At 46.8% G+C, this 19347-nt stretch overlaps 1 protein-coding gene across 1 annotated transcript in view; it reads left to right on the plus strand.

The window, feature by feature from the left end:
• Positions 1-5782: 5782 nt before the first annotated feature.
• The window catches only part of DOK5 (docking protein 5), a 136892-nt gene continuing 123327 nt past the window's right edge, over positions 5783-19347 (plus strand). The window contains exon 1 of the mRNA XM_065922221.1: positions 5783-6049. Coding sequence (XP_065778293.1) covers positions 5984-6049 — 66 coding nt within the window. The 5' untranslated portion in view covers positions 5783-5983. The remainder of the gene's footprint in view (positions 6050-19347) is intronic.

A 19347-nucleotide genomic window follows, 5' to 3' on the forward strand; every position in this document is an offset into this window, starting at 1 on the left:
GTGTGTGGGCATGCATGTGAGTGTGGCAAGGCTTAGGATGGACACTCTGCTCATGGCAGGAAGGGGCAGGGAAGCAAGCGATAACTGAAGCAGAGCAGCTCCCAGGCTTCCCCCCACCTGGTTTCAGCGTCACCTTCCACGTCAACCCCCTTTAGCGGATGAGTCCTGGGGAGGGGCCCGAGCCAAGCACCCCCTCCCTCCCACCACAGCCCCCTCCTCCTCGTTGGCGCGGCCTCACCTCGCGGGGCTAAGGCTGCACATGTTTCTGTGACACTCCCACGAGAGCAGCAGGCCTCGGGGCCAAAGCGCAAGTTACCTTCGGTAAAGATTTTGGACACGCGCCATTTCACCCTCTGCCTGGTGCTGGGTGGCACCCGGTGAGAGAACGACCTTCTCTGATGAACTTGGGCACCTGCTCTGGCAGAGTGCAGGAGCCTCTGGATCTTCTGCTTAGAAGAACTTAATAATGATGGTAATAGCAATAACAGTAATTGGCTGAATGGGATGCAGAGAGCAAGGCATGAGGTGTTCGTGTTCAAGTTAGAGTGGATTTCTGCTCTGAATGTATTGAAGTAGGCAGCCTTCGGGCTTCCCTGGTGGTTCAGATGGTAAAGAATCTGCCTACAATGCAGGAGACCTGGGTTTGATCCTTGCATGGGGATGATCCCCTGGAGAATGGACTGGCTACCCACTCCAGTGTTCTTGCCTAGAGAACCCCATGGACAGAGAAGCCTGGTGGGCTACAGTCCATGGAGTCACAAAGAGGCCTTTGGGTTAATTCTTGCCTCTGTGAGGCTGTGGTTATAAAGCTCTATGCCAGTGTGTGATAGTTTTGTTTTATAGCAGGATGTCTGAGTAGAAGAGTACTGTTGCCTGTGTTCCACTTCACACTGACATTCCTTTCATTTTAGTTATGCTTTTAATAAGGACAGTGTGGTGGGCTGGATGTGTCCCTCCAAAATTTATAAGTTGAGTTTCTCTCCTCCCCTCAGCGGGATGGTCTCTGGACACAGGTCCTTTGGGAGATGATTAGACTTAGATCATGACAGTGCGGCCCTCGTGAATAAGATTAGAAGCTGCTTTTAGAAGAGAAAGAGAACCAGAGCCCTCTCTTCCTCTCTGGCATGTGAGCACCTAGCAAGAAGGCTGCTGTGTGCAAGCCAGGAGGAGTCTGCCAGCACTTGATCTTGGACTTCCCAGCCTCCTAAACTGTGAGAAATAAGCCTCTGCTGTTTAAGCCACCCCGTCTACATATTTTGTTACAGCAGCCTGAGCTTAGAAAGGTGGTCGTGTCAGCTTTGGGACCCAGGAAGCAAGAAGCTCCCAGAAGGGGTGGTTTAAGGAAGCATTCGCCCTCAGGGTCTTGCAAATGGAGACTCGGCACTCGGTGGCCCGGAGAGCAGGTGCTTCCTTAAATTTTGCACTGGGTCCCATTCACCTCACCCTAGTCCCGGCCCCGGGGAGCATGCTGTTTATACCCCAAACCAAACGGGCTAAAATAAACAAGGCAGAATAAAAAGCGTAGATCTTGTCAGCGAGATGCAGAAGAGGTGCCGTTCCGGCGTGAGGACTGATTCTATCTCTAGCTCTGTCTCCTGCTTTCTCCTTTCTTGGCTTTATTCTTGACTGGGCTCAATTTGGAAACAATATGGCCACGTAGCTGCGCATCTCAGGGGAGGTTTTGATTGGCTCTTCTGGGTCACGTGCCCATCTCTGTGCCAATCCCCGCGTCACAGGTGGTGTGTGCTGATTGGCCAGACTCGATCAAGTGTCCACCCCAGGATGGGTGAGGCTGTGGCTCCTGCAGAATCACTAATGGTTGAGTCAGAAGTGATTCTCAAGTGACAGCGATTAGACCAGTTTGGACCTGAGGTCACCTTCCCCTTTGTCCATAGCTTTCTAGAAAATGCCACAAAAATGTTTGGAATTTTCTCAAGTAATCTCTGCCTTCTAGGTGTGTCTGTACACAATTCAGTTGAGATTCTGAGGCTTTAAGTTGTACCGTGGGGCCATAAGCAGGACTCCTTTGATTGCAAATGACAGAATACCTCAGTCTGAGCTGGTTTGAGCAACAAGGAGATTTATTTACTTTGTGCAATTAAACAGTCCAAGAGTGGCTCCGGTGAGGTAGAAAATGCCAACTGACCCAGGCAACACCAATTCAATTTTGTTCTTTCAGAATTAAAGCCATGTCTGAACGGAGACTATATTCCCCATTCTCCTTGGAGACAGGTGTGGTCTTGTGACAATGTATCAGTCAGTGGAAGGTAAGAGAAAGAGGTTTGAAATATCTGGATGAAATTTTTATTTGGAGGATGTTTTCCGTCCATGCTCTCTCCTCCCTTCCTGGGAAGTGGCAGTTAACTAGACCCAAGGATAGAAACCATGTCTGCAGCTGACCCACCTGCCTGAGTCCCTGAATGACCTTTTGGGACTGAGCTACCTATCTGCCCATCTGTTTTGTTTAATGAGAGATAGATCAACTTTTACCCAATCTAAATCATTGCATTTTGGGCTCTAATTGTAACAGCAGCTTCACAAGTATTTATAACATAGTAGTCTCCTGGGGGTGGGGTGGGTTACCTGGACTGCAAGGAGATCAAACCAGTCAATCCTAAAGGAAATCAACCCTGAATATTCAAGGGAAGGACTGATGCTGATGCTGACGCTGAAGCTCCTATGCTTTGGCCACGTGATGTGAAGAGCTGACTCACTGTAAAAGACTCTGATGCTGGGAAAGATTTAAGGCAGGAGGAGAAGGGGAGGGGAGAGAATGAGATGCTTGGATGGTATCACCGACTCAATGGGCATAATGGACATGAATTGGCACAAACTCTGGGAGATTAGTGAAAGGGAAGCCTGGCATGGGATCCATGGGATCACAGAGAGTCTGATGCCACTTAGTGACTGAACAATAACAACAGGTTCCTGGAGTGCTAGATCAGGGGGTTCCAATGGTACCATCAGGATTTGGCTTGCTTCTCTGAATCTCTTGGTCTGCTTCTTCTGTGTGGCCTCCACTCCCAACGCTTCTGGGCTCTGTCCCTCTAGACTCTATTTCAGCCAAACACAGTATGAACCTTTGGCCCAGTAGTCATCAAAAGTAACATATCTCTTGATGCACCAACTTAGGTCATGTGTCCATGTCTAAACCAATCAGTATGTTTGAAAGAAGGCAGTGTACAAGGCTGCACCCCTGTGCTGGTGATTATACCCCAGGTAACAACAGCGACCAGTACGGGAAGAAGGTTATTTGCGTGCTATGGAAGCAAACAAAAATAGGTACATACGAAGTTCTAAGTGTTAAAATTGAGTTAAAAGCAGGGATTGCAATAATGATTTTTCTGTATCAGACACCTCTAGTGAAACTAAATTGTGTGTGGCTGTGTGTCCGACATGCGCAGTTATACAAGTCGTGTACTGTGCAACTCTTACAAGCGCTATTTACGTTGGGCATCTCTGAGAATTACTCCTTTCTCTTCGGCAGTAGGTCTCCAAACGATTTTTTAAATCATTTCATCCTCTTTTGGTGAGAGATTTAAACTTAAAACATCATTTTCATTGAGTGACAGCATGATGACAGAGCTGGCGGTTTACCGTATAACAGAAAGAGTTCTCCCTGTCAGAAGATTTGATTTCTGATGGTCCCAATTTGGTCTCAGTTTCCCTATGACACATTCTAGGGTGATTCTCTTCTTTAATTGACACCCATCAAACCAAGATGGCTCAAAGTCAGTGTTCCCAGAGAGAAAGATTCCTATAATCTTGGAGTTGAAAAAGCTTTGAATGTCATCAGGTCAAAGAATCCACTAAATAAATGAATATTTTCCTCAATAGCTCTGAGCAAAGGTCACCCAGCCTTCATTCAATCACCTCCAGGGGACAAGACCTGTCAGATTTCTGACTCCACCTTTGCTTCTGTGGACAGTGCAAGTGATTGTAAAGATTTTTGGAAATCAACTAGTAACCCCCCTGCCCCATGACACCTGCTCTTCAGAAGGAGTATGTTGTTATTGTTCAGTCACTAAGTCATACAGACTGCATCATGCCAGGGTCCTTCTACAGTCTCCTGGAGTTTGCTCCAATTCCTGTCTGGTGAGTCAGTGATGCTATCCAGCCATCTCATCCTCTGCTGCCTACTTCTCCTTTTGCTTTTAATCTTTGCCACCATCAGGGTCTTTTGCAATGAGTCAGGTCTTCACATCAAGTGGCCAAAATACTGGAACTTCAGTACTGGTCCTTCCAATGAGTATTCAGGGTTGATTTCCTCTAGGATTGACTGGTTTGCTCTCCTTGCAGTCCAAGGGACTCTCAGGAGTCTTCTCCAGCACCACAATTCAAAAGCATCAGTTCTTCGGCGCTCAGTCTTCTTTATGACCCAACTCTCACATCCATCATGACTACTGGAAAAACCGTAGCTTTGACTATAGGGACCTTTGTTGGCAAAGTGATGTCTCTGCCTTTTAATATGCTGTCTAGGTTGGTCATAGCTTTCCTTCCAAGGAGAAGGGATATAGGGCAATGACACCATCAGAACTGGTGGCGTATCCATCTCCCTTCTGGTGGAACCGGATGCACATCTCTTTAATTCCTCTGAGCTTCAGTTTCTATAAAATGTGGCCCATAGTTCATTTTCCTTCAGCAGGATTAGCGTATTGCCTAATGCCTCGTTCCAAGCAATGATCGCTGTTATCAAGTCAAACAGGTCTCAGGAAGGCAGGGCAGCCAGGGCCAGGTGGGTGTGCAGTGGGTTTGGACGTGGCTACCGCCAGGCTCAGGAGGAATAGACAGGGTCCTGCCATTCACATAAGGGGGCTACCTTACAAGGGAGGGGACCTGTAGGGTGTATGAGAGCTTACATGAGTCTGGCTAAGGGCTTAGAGGGTACCTGACACTAAGGATTTATTCAGCATCTGCTCTGGGCCAGGCTTAGCGGGTACAGGTATTAATGAGGCCAAGGGTCAACCTCTGGGAAACTCACAACCGGCCAGGAAAGACAGGCTCAAACAAGCAAAATGTGGAAAATGATATCACCGCAGGCTAGGTCCAGGATGCCAAGGAAATCCGAGGAAGCAGGCAGCTTAAGCCAGGACACTATCCCTCCCCTCCTATGCCAAGGTCAAGGCTAACCTTGGCAACACCACCCCCCAGGCGCACGCACAGCAGAGGCAAAAGCAATCCTTCTCCGGAGAGAGCTGGGGGCTCAGGGAGCGGAGGGGTAGAAGGGCTGAGAAAAGTGAGGTTCTCTTTCCATCTGAAAGGAGCTGGGGATCTCCGCGGGCGTGGGTGAGGCGTGGGCGCGCAGGGCAACTCGGGGTCCCGGGGAGGGGACGGGTCAGAGGACCGGATCGGGCCAGGTAGGCGCGAGAGGGGTGGGGGGAAGAGGGCGCCCTCAAGGCTGTCCGCCTGCGGGCGGCCTGCAGCTCCGCCTGCTCCCTCTCCTCCCCCCACCCACCCCGAGAGGAGAGGCAGGGCTGGATCCCTGGGCGCCGCCCCTCCCTCCCCTCCCCCTGCTCCCCCTCCCCCCCTCCCAGAAATAGGGCTGGATCCCTGGGCGCCGCCCCTCCCTCCCCTCCCCCCTGCTCCCCCTCCCCTCGCCCCCTCCCCCCTCCCAGAAATAGGGCTGGATCCCTGGGCGCCGCCCCTCCCTCCCCACCCCTCCCTCCCCTCCTCCCTCTCCCCTCCCTCCCTCCCTCCTGCCCCCTTCCCCCCTCTCCCCTCCCCTCCTCCTCCCCTCCCCCCTCCCTCCCTTCCCCCACTCCCCTCCTCCCCCGTCTCCCCTCCCCCTTCCCTCCTTCCCGGCTGCGAGCCGGCCGCCCACTTTCAGGCTCGGGGACGGGAAAGTGATGCGCGCCTCCTGACGCCGCGCGGAGCCGCCGCCGCTCGGTCTGCGCTTTCGCCCCCAGCCCAGCCCAGAGCCCCGTCTCGACCCGAGGCCACTTAGGGCGCGCGCTGGGCGCGGGGAGCTCGCCGGCCGCCCGGGATGGCCTCCAGTTTCAATGACATCGTGAAGCAAGGCTACGTGAGGATCCGGAGCCGCCGCCTGGGGGTGAGTGTGGACCCCGCTCCCGCCTGCCTGCTCGGGTGCAGGGTCCCGACCCCAGGCCAGCGGCCCTGGGGGAGCCGGCGCGCCTCGCCGCGCCTTCCCGGCTGGAGCGCGCCCGGGGCAGCCGCCGGGCGGCTCTCGGGGAGTCGCGGGTCTATCTTTGTCTCCCGGGTGACTCGGCTTTCCGTCGGTGGCCGCGTGGCCGCCTCGGTAGCCTCTGGAGCCCATCGAACGGAAATAGACATTTCTCGGTAGCCAAGGGAGTCGGCGCCGAGGAACCCGCGCGGGGGCGCCGAGCCTCCGGGTGCCCGCTGGCCCGCCAGCCGCCAACTTCACTCCAGCGGGGGTGGGGGACGGACCGGCCGGGCGAGGCGGGGCGGGCGCTCCGGGTGCGAACCGGCTCCGTGACCCCCGGCCCGGGAGAGACACGTCTGCCAGGAGAAGGGCTGTTTTCGGAACTCCGAGCGGTGGCCGGTGACCAGCCCCGGCCCAGGAGCTGGCGAGGGCGCCGTGGGCAGGTGTCTCGTCCTGAGCCTGGGCGGGGGGCGTGTTCCCGGATGCCCGCTGGAGCGCTGCCTATTCAGGGCGGAACCGAACCCCCGGCCCAGAGCTGGCGCTCTCCTTAAGCCTGTGCTGGAAGGAGGGGTGGAGGCACCGCAGGGCCCGGTGTGGGCAGATGTTGGCGCAGGGATGGGTCCTCCTTTGAAACCCCCTCTCTGTGGCCCTTCTCCCTTCTCCCTCATTGATGAACTTCAGAGAGAACTGACTCTGCTCCTCTCTGGGCTTGAGTGGTGGCTAAGGAATTCTTGAGGGAGGAAGAGGATACCGGAGTGATTTTTTTTTTTTTAATTTCAAGCTGCCTCATTTCTCTTTGCTTTGTGTCGGGTGCTGTTGCTGCTTTTTTTTTTTTTTTTTTTTCATTGTGTACTTTGGGGCGAGGGGGTTGGGGGTAGAAAAGTTTACTTTGCTAATGTCTGAAAAAATGGTAATGTCATGAATGGCCACAGGGATAACTTGAACATCTTTCTTCACAAATACACGTCACTGGCACTGTTCTCTTATTTGATCTTTGGGCTTGTTAATGCACCAGATAATTTTACTGGAAATTGAAATTTCACCATGTTGAACAGCTATACAGGAAAACATGCTGATGGGAAATACCCGAAACTATTAAAAGCTCTTACCTGGTTTGTTTCCGTCCTTTGCTTCCTTTCTTCCTTCCTCCTCCCTCTTCTTCCTCTCTCTCTTTCCTTTATTTTCTTCCTTTCGTTCCCTGCTGGTTATCATGTTTTAGCACTTTTCCTGCTGGTTACCATATTTTAGCAACTATGTCCTGTGCAATTGTGAATATGCAAATATATAATTAGGGAGCAATGTAAGAGAACTCACCCTATCAACTGTGACTTTCCTTGGTTTTCTTCTCTGCTATGCAGACATTCTAATCAACGGGAACAGCTTTTGTTAGGGCACTTAACCTAATGACCGTCATGCAAAGGGTCAGAAATAATAGGAACTTTTTATTTTTCGTAACCCTGTGGGCCAGCCAAGTGTTACAGTGTTAAAAGAGCATTTGAAAACACCATCCTAATTTTAGATTTACTCCATCATGTCAGTTGAGGAAATTGATGAGACATCCATTCTGTGTTAGAGAGCATTCCAATAGAAAGAGGACGTGAATTATTAATGTACAAAATGTGAATTATTCATAAGGATCAGTTTATGCCAAATTGTGACACGTGATGATTTATTTGAAAAACTAGTTACCCTAACTTTCTAGTTTACAGTAATTGAGACTTTTTTCTGTGATATTACTACTGACATAATGTAGAGTCCCGTGTGTGTACCAATGTTTTTGGACAGATATACGAAGGAAAAGAAAAGTAGTTTACTTTGCATTTACTTTATATTTTATAGTATTTTGAATGCCAACAGAAGTGTACTTTCTTAGGATTTATTCATTGTATCTGTGTTAATACTCAAATAGATTTTGGAATATTTATTGAATGATGGTTATTGTTCATGAAGAGAAAAAGTCAAAAATAATCAAAATCTAGTTTTATTTGTTCAGTTTGGTTTTATCACCAGTTTAATTTTAAAAAGTGTTCTAAATAGTATAATTTATCATTAGAAACTGAAGAGGCTGTCAGAAACACTGCAAGCTAAAGTTTTAATGGCAGCATCAAGAAGAATGCATTGGGAAAACGGCATAGGGACCTTCAGGCTAAAGAAGGAAATGTTAGTGGAGCTGATGGAGGCAGAAGATAGCTTAGAACAGCCCGCAGCATGTGCAAGTCTCAAAGTGGTAGGGCTTATGCTAGTACACTGTAGGTGCTCAGTTCATGCACGCTGAACATGGATTGAACTAAAAGTGCATGCCTGACTTTGCAGTTCATAAGCCTCTTGAGGAACTAATATGACATGGTGGCTTTATTAATGGAATCCAGACAAGTGTCTGAGGATTAGAACCATATTTAGGAGAGTTTATAATTAAACAAGAAAACAACATTTCATGGTGAGCAGCTGTTGTACCTAGGAACGCCCCTGCAGATTTGGAGAAAGAAGAAAAGAGACAAACTCTCCTTCTGTTACTTGTTAGCTTTGTGACCCTTGACCTCTCTTGGCCTCAGTTTTCTTATCTGTACAGTGAACAGTGTTTAACGATGCAGTGAACTTCAGATAAGATAACATCTATGAAAATGCACTGAGAGCATACAGCTTTGGTTCTGATTGCATCATTTCTTTGGTATAATTAGAGACGAGTTAGGGTTGGTGGAAGGATACAGGAATTATTGATTTCCTTATCTTTCTGTCTAGAAGTGTCCAAAGGCATACATGTTTATGCAGTTTTCCTTGGATGCACTTTTTACAAATATAATACATTTAAGTGATTTGTGATTTGTTGTTGTTGTTATTTAATGCTGATTTATTTCTCACGAGGCACCAAGAAAATATACACTGCAACATGTGATGCCGTCTCCAAGGGGCCTATATCATATTCACAGACTTGATTATTACTAAGTTCCTTGCCCCCACTTGTGTGTCTGCTAAATCGCTTCAGTTGTGTCTGATTCTGCGATGCTATGGACTGTAGCCCACCAGGCTCCTCTGTCCATGAGATTCTCGGGGCAAGAATACTGGAGTGGGTTGCCATTCCCTTCTCCAGGGGCTCTTCCCAACCCAGGGATCGAACCCGCGTCTCTTATGTCTCCTGCGTTGGCAGGCAGGTTCTTTACCACTAGCGCCAAAGCCCTGCTCTCACACACATTTGTAGTTATCCCCACTAAGACACAGCATGCATGTCACACACACACACACACAGACACACAAATATAATACATTTAAGTGATTTTTCACAAGACATGAGACGTTCTAAGACCACCCCTGTTCAGATGGGTCTCAGTGAGTGACACCGTCACGTCTTTACTCTCCAACCTCATCTCCGTTGGAGCCGTCCAGTCGGGGGCTGCATTTGTTCAGGAATGTCGATGGCACTGCTTTGGTGGGTGGGGAGGGGTCTGTCCACAGTTGTTTGGCAAACCCACTAAAGGCATTAAACGTGTGTTTTTAGAGGAATGGCGAATCGGGTGAGTTGCACATCATTAGCGATGGACCTGAGTCTGAGCAAACTCTGGGAGATAATGAAAGACGGGGAAGCCTGGTGCTGCAGTCCATGGGGTCGCAGAGAGTCGGGCGTGACTAGTGTCTCAGCGGCAACCATGGCCTCGCGTGTGCTCAGGCGCGTCACCGGCTGCGCTCACTCGGGTTCTTCCCGTGCAGCCCAGAGGACTGCCCGGGCAGGAACCGTCGGCCGTGTCCACCCGGCAAGTCTCAGGGCTTAAACTCACGCCTGTTTACTTTAGCTCCACGCAGTTCCCCTTGATTACTTGATTCTATTTACTTTTTGACATTTATTTATTGATTTGGGTGTGCTGAGTCTTAGTTGAGCCTATGGGATCTAGTTCCCTGACCAGGAATCGACCTCAGGCGCCCTGCATCGGGCGCGTGGAGTCTTAGTCACGGGACCCCCAGGGGAGCCCCTGGGAGGGTGGGTGTGTCGGGGAAGTCCCCATTTGCCTCTCAGCAGCATCTCTGCCCACCTACCAAGGAAGGGCCTCTTCTCCCATCAGCCTACATCTTCGTCTGGTCGGCTGCTAGTCTCAGACTTAATATATCCAACCACCCATGGTTCCATCCCAGCCGGCTTCTCCTGGAGTCTGTATCTCAGCCACTACAGGTCCCGGTATTTCAGTTGCCCTGGTGAAAATCAGTCAAACAAACAAGCAGCAAAGGATCAAAACTTAGCCTCCTTTCTCGCTGCTTCCCTTATCTCTTACACCACAGCCAGTCCATCACGAGATGCTGTAAGCTTCGTTTTGGAAGTATAGCTAGAGTCCAATGACCTCTCACACCATCTGCCATACCGCCCTGGCCCAAGCCCCCAAATATTGTCATACCCTCCTGGTTTATCTCCCTCGCTGCTCAGACCACAAAAGCCTTTCCCTGCGACCCCTAGTAACGGCCTTACCGCCAGCTCCGAGGTCCTGTGCGGACTCAGAGTGTCTCTCTTGCTCCTCCCTCTGTCTGGAATACTGTTCCACCAGCTTATCTCTCTCTTCACCTCCTCCAAACCTTTCTGCAAGTGCCGCCTTCTCATCGAAACCTTCCAGCCCTCTGGTTTTGTCTCTTCCCTCCTTCTGTCCCCATGTCCCTTCCATTTTTTCTCTCTAGACTTAGCATCCACTTACCTACTGATCTGTCTGTAGGTTTTACCTGTTGATTGCCTATATCTCCCAAATAGCGTGTGGAACTCCATGAGGGCTGGAACTTCTCTTTTAATTGTAGCCGAACCCCAGTGCCTGGAACAGTTTCCAGCATGGAGACGCACTTGATGAAGGTTTATTGTGTGAATGAATGAATGAGTGAGTGAATCCATCATTATAGCTGAACCCCAGTGCCAGCATGAAGAAATACTTGAAAATGTGTTGGATGAATGAATGAAACCATCAGTTATAGCTGAACCCCAGTGCCTGGAAGAGTTTCCACCATGGAGAAGCACTTGATGAAGATTTATTGAATGAATGAATGAATCCATCAATTATAGCTGAACCCCAGTGCCTGGAACAGTTTCCAGCATGGAGAAGCGCTTGATGAAAATTTATTGAATGAATGAATGAACCATCAATTACAGCTGAACCCCCCAGTGCCTGGAGCAGTTTCCAGCATGGAGAAGACCTTGATGAAGATTTATTGAATGAATGAATGAATCCATCACTGTCTCCTGGCTTAAGAGCATGAACTTTGACGTGAGACTGTTAAAATCCCAATTCAGCGACTGGTTATGTGACTTTTGGTGTGTTATTTAATATTAAGAAGCCTCAGTCTTCTGTAAAAATAGGGAGGCTCCTAATATCCACCTAATAGAAGATCCTCATGAAAGGCTTAACACAGTGGAAACCCAACCCATGTTCATTTCTGCTCTTCTTCTTACCACCAGTGCTGTTAGAGGATAATGATGCTTATGTGGTGGTGGTATGCCTCTTCTACTGTGATAGCTCTCATCCTGAGAGAACTCTACTGTTTAGTTAGGAAAACAGATGTAGCACCTGTGAAGTAGTTACTGTACAACCACTGATGCTAGGTCATGGCCAGGGATATTGGCCATTGTATAATTTTTCCTGATCTTTAGATACATGGCAAAAATGTCAGGAACAGAGAAACTTATCTGTATACAAACTTGGTTTGAGCAAGCTCATCAGACAAGAGCAAAACTGTTAATTTGAGGATCTTTTCCCGGGGTGGGGGAACTGGCAGATTAGATTTGAAAAGTTGGTTAAATTTTAGGTGGAAATATTTTCTCACCCCTTTCGTTTCTCAGTTTCACCTGACCCAGTATGCCAGAGACGTTTCATTTTTCATTTAGGGTTTTAGGATGCAGAGATGATCAGGAATCTGTGCATTTTTTATGATATCGTGGCAAAGTTATATTCCTTACTAACATTGAAATCATAAGAATGGAATAAATTAATCACATGCCACCAGTTCGGTCGCTAAGTCGTGTCGCCTCTTTTGTGATCCCCTGGACTGTGGCCCGCCAGGTTCCTCTGTCAACAGGATTCTCCAGGCAAGAACACTGGGGTGGGCTGCCATTTCCTCCTCCCGGGGATCTTCCCGACCCAGAGATAGGACCTGTGTCTCCTGCCCTGGTGGGCAAAGTCTTTTCCACTGAGCCACCAGGAAAGTCCTGCCATCAGTGAAGTCCTGCCGTCAGTACATGAGTGTGTGTACACACGTGTGCACACAAGCACATGCAATCATTCAGTAAGCTCCATGAAGCACCCTTTTCCTTCCTAAGGAGAAGAGACTTGGAGGCTGGCTTCCTGTAGAGAAATTTATGGTCATACACTCACAGAAGACTGGCTTTCCAGGTGGAATTAGTGGTGAAGAATCTGCCTGCGATGCAGGAGATCCAGGTTCCATCCCCGGGTTGCAAAGATCCCCCGGAGAAGGGAATGGTAGCCCACTCCGATATTCTTGCTGGGAAATCCCATGGACAGAAGAGCCTGGTGGGCTACAGTCCATGGGGTTGCAGAGAGCCAGACACGATTATGCATGCACGCGCGCGCACACACACAAGAATCCTTAGTATCCCATTTGAATCAGCCTCCCTGGTTTCATGTCAGAAGTTCTTTCCAGCTGGTTTTGTAGTCATCTTTATTTGATCGTCGCTGTGGATAAAGTCAGCCTTTAATCATCAGCCCCAAAACTGATTTAAGCAAAGAATGGCCAATTTAGTGATTTTGTGTGTAGACATAAACCAAATTATGGACGTGATCATTTCCCCCACATCTGCCAATGTATTTTTTTATAATATTCATGAGATGACTGGAAATGTTTATTTTTTAAGCAGTTTTGTGGATCATTATCTTTGGTATTTTAAGAATTCAGTTTTTATTCGGGGTTTATTTGCTTTATTTTAACATGCATCAGATGTTTATGGAGTGAATACTCATGTTAAGAAGCTTAGGGAACACTACCCTAAATAAGACATGTGGTCAACATCCGTGGGGAATTGACAGTCTGTTTTGGGGCTGGTGTTATTAACATGAGATTAATATATTCACTCTAGTTAAGGAAGAATTCATCTGAGCAACAGGTCAAATATTGAAGTGAAAAGGTATCTTCAGGTCTTTCCTTGTTTCGTTTTTATGAAATGAGGGAGGGGAAATTTGATTTTCCTGTTACTCTAGGAATTTGATTCTGATCGGGTGGAAATCAAATCTTCAGGGATTCTAAGCCAGGAAGAGATTAGTCTGCTTCCATCCTGCAAATGCCCTGTTTCTGTGAAATTCAAAATGAAACTAATAGTTTAGAAATGCCACAGACATATGTGAATGTGGAAGTTAAAATAGCTTCCTTCTAGAATGCAGATGCCTGCATTTTGGATGAGGTTTTTCAGAGCAGTTGGCAGGCTGTGTTTATTTTTATGAGTTTTCTAGACTGTCGGTGCCCTGGGTCTCAGAGAATAGAAGTGTTAGCTGTGTGCGCCGTGTTATGCAGAGGGTGCGAATGATTGTCCTCAGGTGATGCGTCACAGCTTTTATGGGATTCTTAGAGAAATCTGGACTTCTGTGTCCCCAAACCTCTCACCTCCCACCCTCCAGATTTCCAAATCAGTGAAGAACCACTGTCTCGTTTTTTTAAATTAGAATTTTAGGGACTTTATCGGTGGTCCAGCGGCTCAGACTCCAAGCTCCCATGGCAGGGGGCCCGGGTTCCACCCCTGGTCGGGGGACTGGATCCCACATGCCGCAGCGTCGTTTTCCCGGGCCGCAGCTAGAGATCCTGCCTGCTGCAGCGAAGACCGCGATCCTGAGTGCCGCACCTGAAACAAGCTGCAGCTTAAAAAAGGCCAAGCTTTCAGCTTCTACATAATCGTAGGTTCACGTGAGGTGTAAGAAATAATACAGAGACAGCCCACGCCCTTTCCCCAGCTTCTCCCAGTGGTGATGTTTTTCAGGTCCCCAGCGTCGCAGTCAGGATGCTGGTATACCACCAAGGCACAGAGCGTCCGCTCACAGCAGGGTCCTCCCTGTTGTCTTTTATAGCTGCCCCTTCATCTCCCCCCACCCCCGCCCCACAGCTCCAAAGCCCCGACAACCGCGAATCTGTTTTCCATCTCTGTGGTTTTATCATTCATCGTTTCAGAATATTATACAAATGGGACCATGCAGTATGGAGTGCTTGGAGTTTTTTTAACTCAGTATAATTCTCTGGAATTGTGGTGGTTGTTGTGGGTTCTGTGGGTGTGGATGGTGGTCGTTGATAGTCGCTCAGTTGTGTCCGACGCTTTGCGACCCCACGGACCACAGCAGGCCAGGCCTCCCTGTCCATCACCAACTCCCGGAGTTTGCTCAAACTCATGTCGATTGAGTCAGTGATGCCATCCAACCATCTCATCCTCTGTCGTCCCCTTCTCCTCCTGCCTTCAATCTTTCCCAGCATTAGGGTTTTTCTTAATGAGTCAGTCCTTCGAATCAGGTGGCCAAAGTATTGGAGTTTCGACTCAGTTTCAGTCCTTCCAATGAATATTCAGGGTTGATTTCCTTTAGTATTGACTGATTTGATCTCCTTGCTGTCCACGGGACTCTCAACAGTCTTTTCCAACACCACAATTCAAAAGCATCAGTTATTTGGTGCTCAGCCTTCTTTATGGTCCAGCTCTCACATCCATACATGACTACTGGAAAAACCATAGCTTCAACTGTAGGGACTTTGTTGACAAAGTAATGTCTCTGCTTTTTAGTACATTGTCTAGATTTGTCATAGTTTTTCTTCCAAGGAGCAAGAGTCTTTTAATTTCACGGCTGCAGTCACCATCTGCAGTGATTTTGGAGCCCAAGAAAATAAACTCTGTCACTGGTTCTGTTGTTTCCCCATCTATTTGCCATGAAATGATGGGATCGGATGCTATTCCTTTTTCCTGCTAAGCTGTAGTCGAGGGTATGGATGTGCCATAGTTTGTTTAGCTGTTCATATATTGAGGGATATCTGGGGGGTGTTTTCCATTTTAGGCTCTTATGAATAGGTTAATGTAAATATTTGGGCTAGGGTTTTTGTGTGAATGTAAATTTTCATACCTCTAGGAAAACGCTCTAGGGGTACCATTGCCGTGTGTATTGGTAGTTGCATGTTTGGTTTTACAGGAAACCGCCAAACTGGTTTTCACATTTTGTGTTCACAGCAGCAGCACAGGAGTGACCCAGTCTCTGCACCCTTGCAGCCTCTGGGGTTGCCCCGGTTTTTGGTGATTTCCCTCAGAAATCATATTTTTAAGCTGTGAAATCTACAATGTGAAATTATCCTGACATATTGTTAAGTGTGCAAAAAAAAAGTGGCAGAAAAAAGGGAAATTTTGGCACAGAGGTGTGCACATAAGTTTTTGTGTGTGAGCATAGAAAAATGAAGACGGGGACAGCTTCTGGTCATACATCTTGTGTAGCAGCTGTGCTTCCCTCTGAGAAGTGGGATGCTGTGGGTAAAGTAAGATGGGTGGTCATTTGCTTTTTAAGCTTTGTGCCTTTAAATTTGTTTACCCATTTGTTTGTTTTTAGTGATGCACATTTGTACCTTTTGTAGTACAATAAAAAGATAGTATCATGACACTAAGTGGCCAGACGTGGAGGACAGTGGTTGGAAGATGACTTTATTTTTAGTGAACATATTCTACTTAGTAAATTAAGAATTCATTCTCTACGTGGCAAGGGCATATCCTCATATATTGTCTTATCCTGAAAGACAACATCCAGTAACTCCACTGACTTTTCCTCTCATGCCTCCCTTTGGAACACGGGAGAGTCACAGATCCTGTTCATTCCTGTGTGAAGCCATCACACGGGACTTCTACTGTGTATTTTCTTTTGCAGGAGAGAAAGCTTGGCCATGTGACTTTCTGCACCCTAACGTAATCATTATGGCTTTGCCAAAAATATTGTAAGACATCCTCACAATTAAAATGAAATGTATTTTCCTTTAGTGATCACTATTAATGTTTTAATCAGGACTGTTGAGAGCCCAGGGTTTTAGCAACATCTCACGATCATAAATTGGTAGAATTACATGGTCTTTTTACATGTCATATTAAGTTTATCAAGGGAAGAGCAACAACTCTAGTTTATCAAGAGAGAAGGATGGGATTTGAACTCTATATTCAAATATTTAAGCTCGGCAGGCAGCTTCAGCAGTGAGAGAAGGAGTGCCTTTCACCCTTTGGAGAAAGGTGAGAAGGAAGTTGGGTCAGATTTTCAGAACAAATCAAGCTGATTTGGAATTTCAGTGTATCTTGATGATCTGTTTACTTCCGATGTGCTGTATCATTTTGCAGGTGTTGATATTTGCTCTTAGATAGCAAAATTACATCCAGTATTTCAGAGCCATGTTCTTGGTGAACTGTGTAAATTGTGGAGCCCAAATCCTTTGTTTAGGATAATAATAGAACTCAAGGAAGAATCATGTCCCTTCGAGCTAGTTTTGTAAAGATTTGTTTCCAAAAGCTATTGAATAGTATTTTTGTAGGTTTTGACCCTCCAGCCAAATAAAGATTTTTCTGTAGAAGAATAAAGCCAGCTAATTGCCATGTCAATGTGGTTGGTGGTAATTTGTAGAAATGTAGAAATATTGATAGAAATTATTAGGAACTCTATGAATCAATATAGTGAATTTGGACCTAACAATAATGTCTGGTTCCAATATGATTGATAATAGTAGGGCACTTAATAATAGTTGGTGCCATTAGGCAAAGCTTTATATACACATACAGGGGAATTAGTTGTGACTCATGACCGCATTTTATAAATGAACAAAGTAAAGGTCAGAGCAGTGACATAGCTTGTTCTAGGTCATATGGCCCAGCGAGATGAAAGCAGGATGAACTTGGAATTGAGCCTGGGCACATTTCATGGCCTCTTGGAACAGCATTTACACGACTGAGCAGCTGAACATGTTGGTGTTATTCCCTTTGAAAGGGGAGTGAAGATTCTTCAATGCCATGTTGTATTTTCTGCATTCATCATCTTTTTGAATCTAACACTTTAAGGCAGGTTTTATTAACTTCATTTAAAGTTTCAGGAAAGTCAAGATCAAAGAAGCTAGAAGTTTTCCAGAAAGACAGAAATGGTCAACGACTGAGCAGCTTTGAGCTTCTCTCTCTGTGGTCCCACTGTCCATGCTAGTTCTGTTATATACACCTACACGGAGGCAGGGGGACCTGGAAGTTTCATCCGGGTGGTGTTCAGACCCGAAGGTGTATTGAATCGCACATCGCTCCCAGAAACTGCTTCTGGGATGTTCTGCTTCTGCTGCAGTTACTTTGCTGCTGGTGAGCCAATATTAGTGGAATGAATGCTAAGTGGGAGGAGTCACCACTTCCATCATATCTGGCCACCTTAAAAGGGCCTTTAGTGTTGCTAAGATTAAGGCACAGAGAGCCGAAGTAATTTACCAAGGTCACACAGACAAGACACCCACCTCTGTTCCTGTGGTTCATCCCACTACTTGAGTGAGTGTCTAGCACAATGGTTAAATCTGGGTTTGAATTCATTCTCAGACCTTTATGATATACTATCTTTGTCCTCCTTTTACAGGTAAAGGATTTAGGCTTATAGAGAATGTGTAATCCAGTCAAGATTGCCCTGCTAGTAACAGGAGATGCAGGAGGTTCAGACCATGCCTTCCTCTGCTTAACCTGCAACGCAGGTCCATAGACCCAGTCTTTAAAATTTTGATATTAGTAACAGGACTAACTAAACATTTTGAGTTACTCCTGTAAAACTGCCTCTTTTAGATATTTTTCTTGCACTACTTTTTACCTGATGCTCTGAAAGTAAGAAATCTTGAAGTTGCTAATGAGGAAAAGAGTAAGAAATGGATTTGAATGAAATCAAAGTGAATGTCATACAATTAACTGACTTGAAAACCAATGACAGGAGAGTGCAGCTGGGTGTCTGGGCAGTCTTTGTGAGTTTATTGATTCCTTTAGAAAAATAGACTAATAGTCTAAAGCTGGGCTCCATATATAGGATCCTCAGAAGAATTTTAATAACCAAGATTGTCTCATTCAACATAAATTTGAACACGGGACACCAAAGGGCCAGGAGAGACCACGCTGACGGCAATAAATGTCTTTCCTCTTTGCGCTGGTACAGTTTTGCTAGCTTTTCCGTTATTTTTCCCTGTAATAAATTACATAAGCCTAGTACCCCAATGGCAGCCTGCTCCAGGGTTCTCACCTGGAGAATCCCAGGTTCAGAGGAGCCTGCGGTTTGCGGGGTCACACGGAGTCGGACACGACTGAAGCGACTGAGCAGCAGCAGCAGTACCCCAATGCAAGGGTGCTGTTTTGGTGTATCTCTTTCCATTTCCCCCCGTGCTTCTAAAGTTGTTCATGGTTGCAGCTATTATATATTTATAATGTCATATCCTGTGTATGTTTTAAAGTGTGTTATATACACTTTCCCAAATGGTTACATCATCTTTCAAACTATAATTTTAATGTCGATAGTACTCTGTTGAGTAGGTACATAACCTACTTGATAGTTAAAACAGTTTAACTGTTTCTAGTTCAAATAATGCTCAGGCTTACATTTTTGACCATGTTTTAGATTACACCTTAATAACCAGTGTGCTTATGAGGCTCAAGCATTTAAATATTTTTATGACCATTGATCTACATTGTGAATTCACTTGCCTAAGATCCTTAGCAGTTTATCCTGCTGTCAGCAATGTGTGAAGGGATAAAGGCCAGTTTTTAAGACGAGAAATCCAGCAGCCTGCCACAGATGAAGCTGACGTCCTATTTGTTTCATGGTCTTCCATTCACTGATTATAGAACATGGCTCTGAATTCTGAACTCAGTGATAAAGTCATAACCGCAGCCCTCCGTGTAAATTTCTGCCCTTAGCATGAAGATATATACATTGTCTTGTGATATCCTTCGTTTAGACACTCTGAAGATTCTTTAGCTCAGTTGGGAATTTCATCATAGAGAAAAATTAGATACGCTCTTTGCGAAGGACATGAGTTTGAGTGAGCGCCAGGAGGTGGTGATGGACAGGGAGGCCTGGCGCGCTGCAGTCCACGGGGTCGCAAAGAGCCGGACACGACTGAGCGACTGCACTCGCGGTGGTGAGCTCTGCTGTCTCCAGCCCGCTGGGAGCTACTGCCAAATGAGCTCAATGACCGCTTTGGTTTCATTTGTTCCAGAACTGGAAAGAGGATCTGTTTCTGAATTTTGAGCAAATTTTAGT

Source organism: Muntiacus reevesi, chromosome 2 (assembly GCF_963930625.1).
Source record: "Muntiacus reevesi chromosome 2, mMunRee1.1, whole genome shotgun sequence".
Taxonomy (NCBI): domain Eukaryota; kingdom Metazoa; phylum Chordata; class Mammalia; order Artiodactyla; family Cervidae; genus Muntiacus; species Muntiacus reevesi.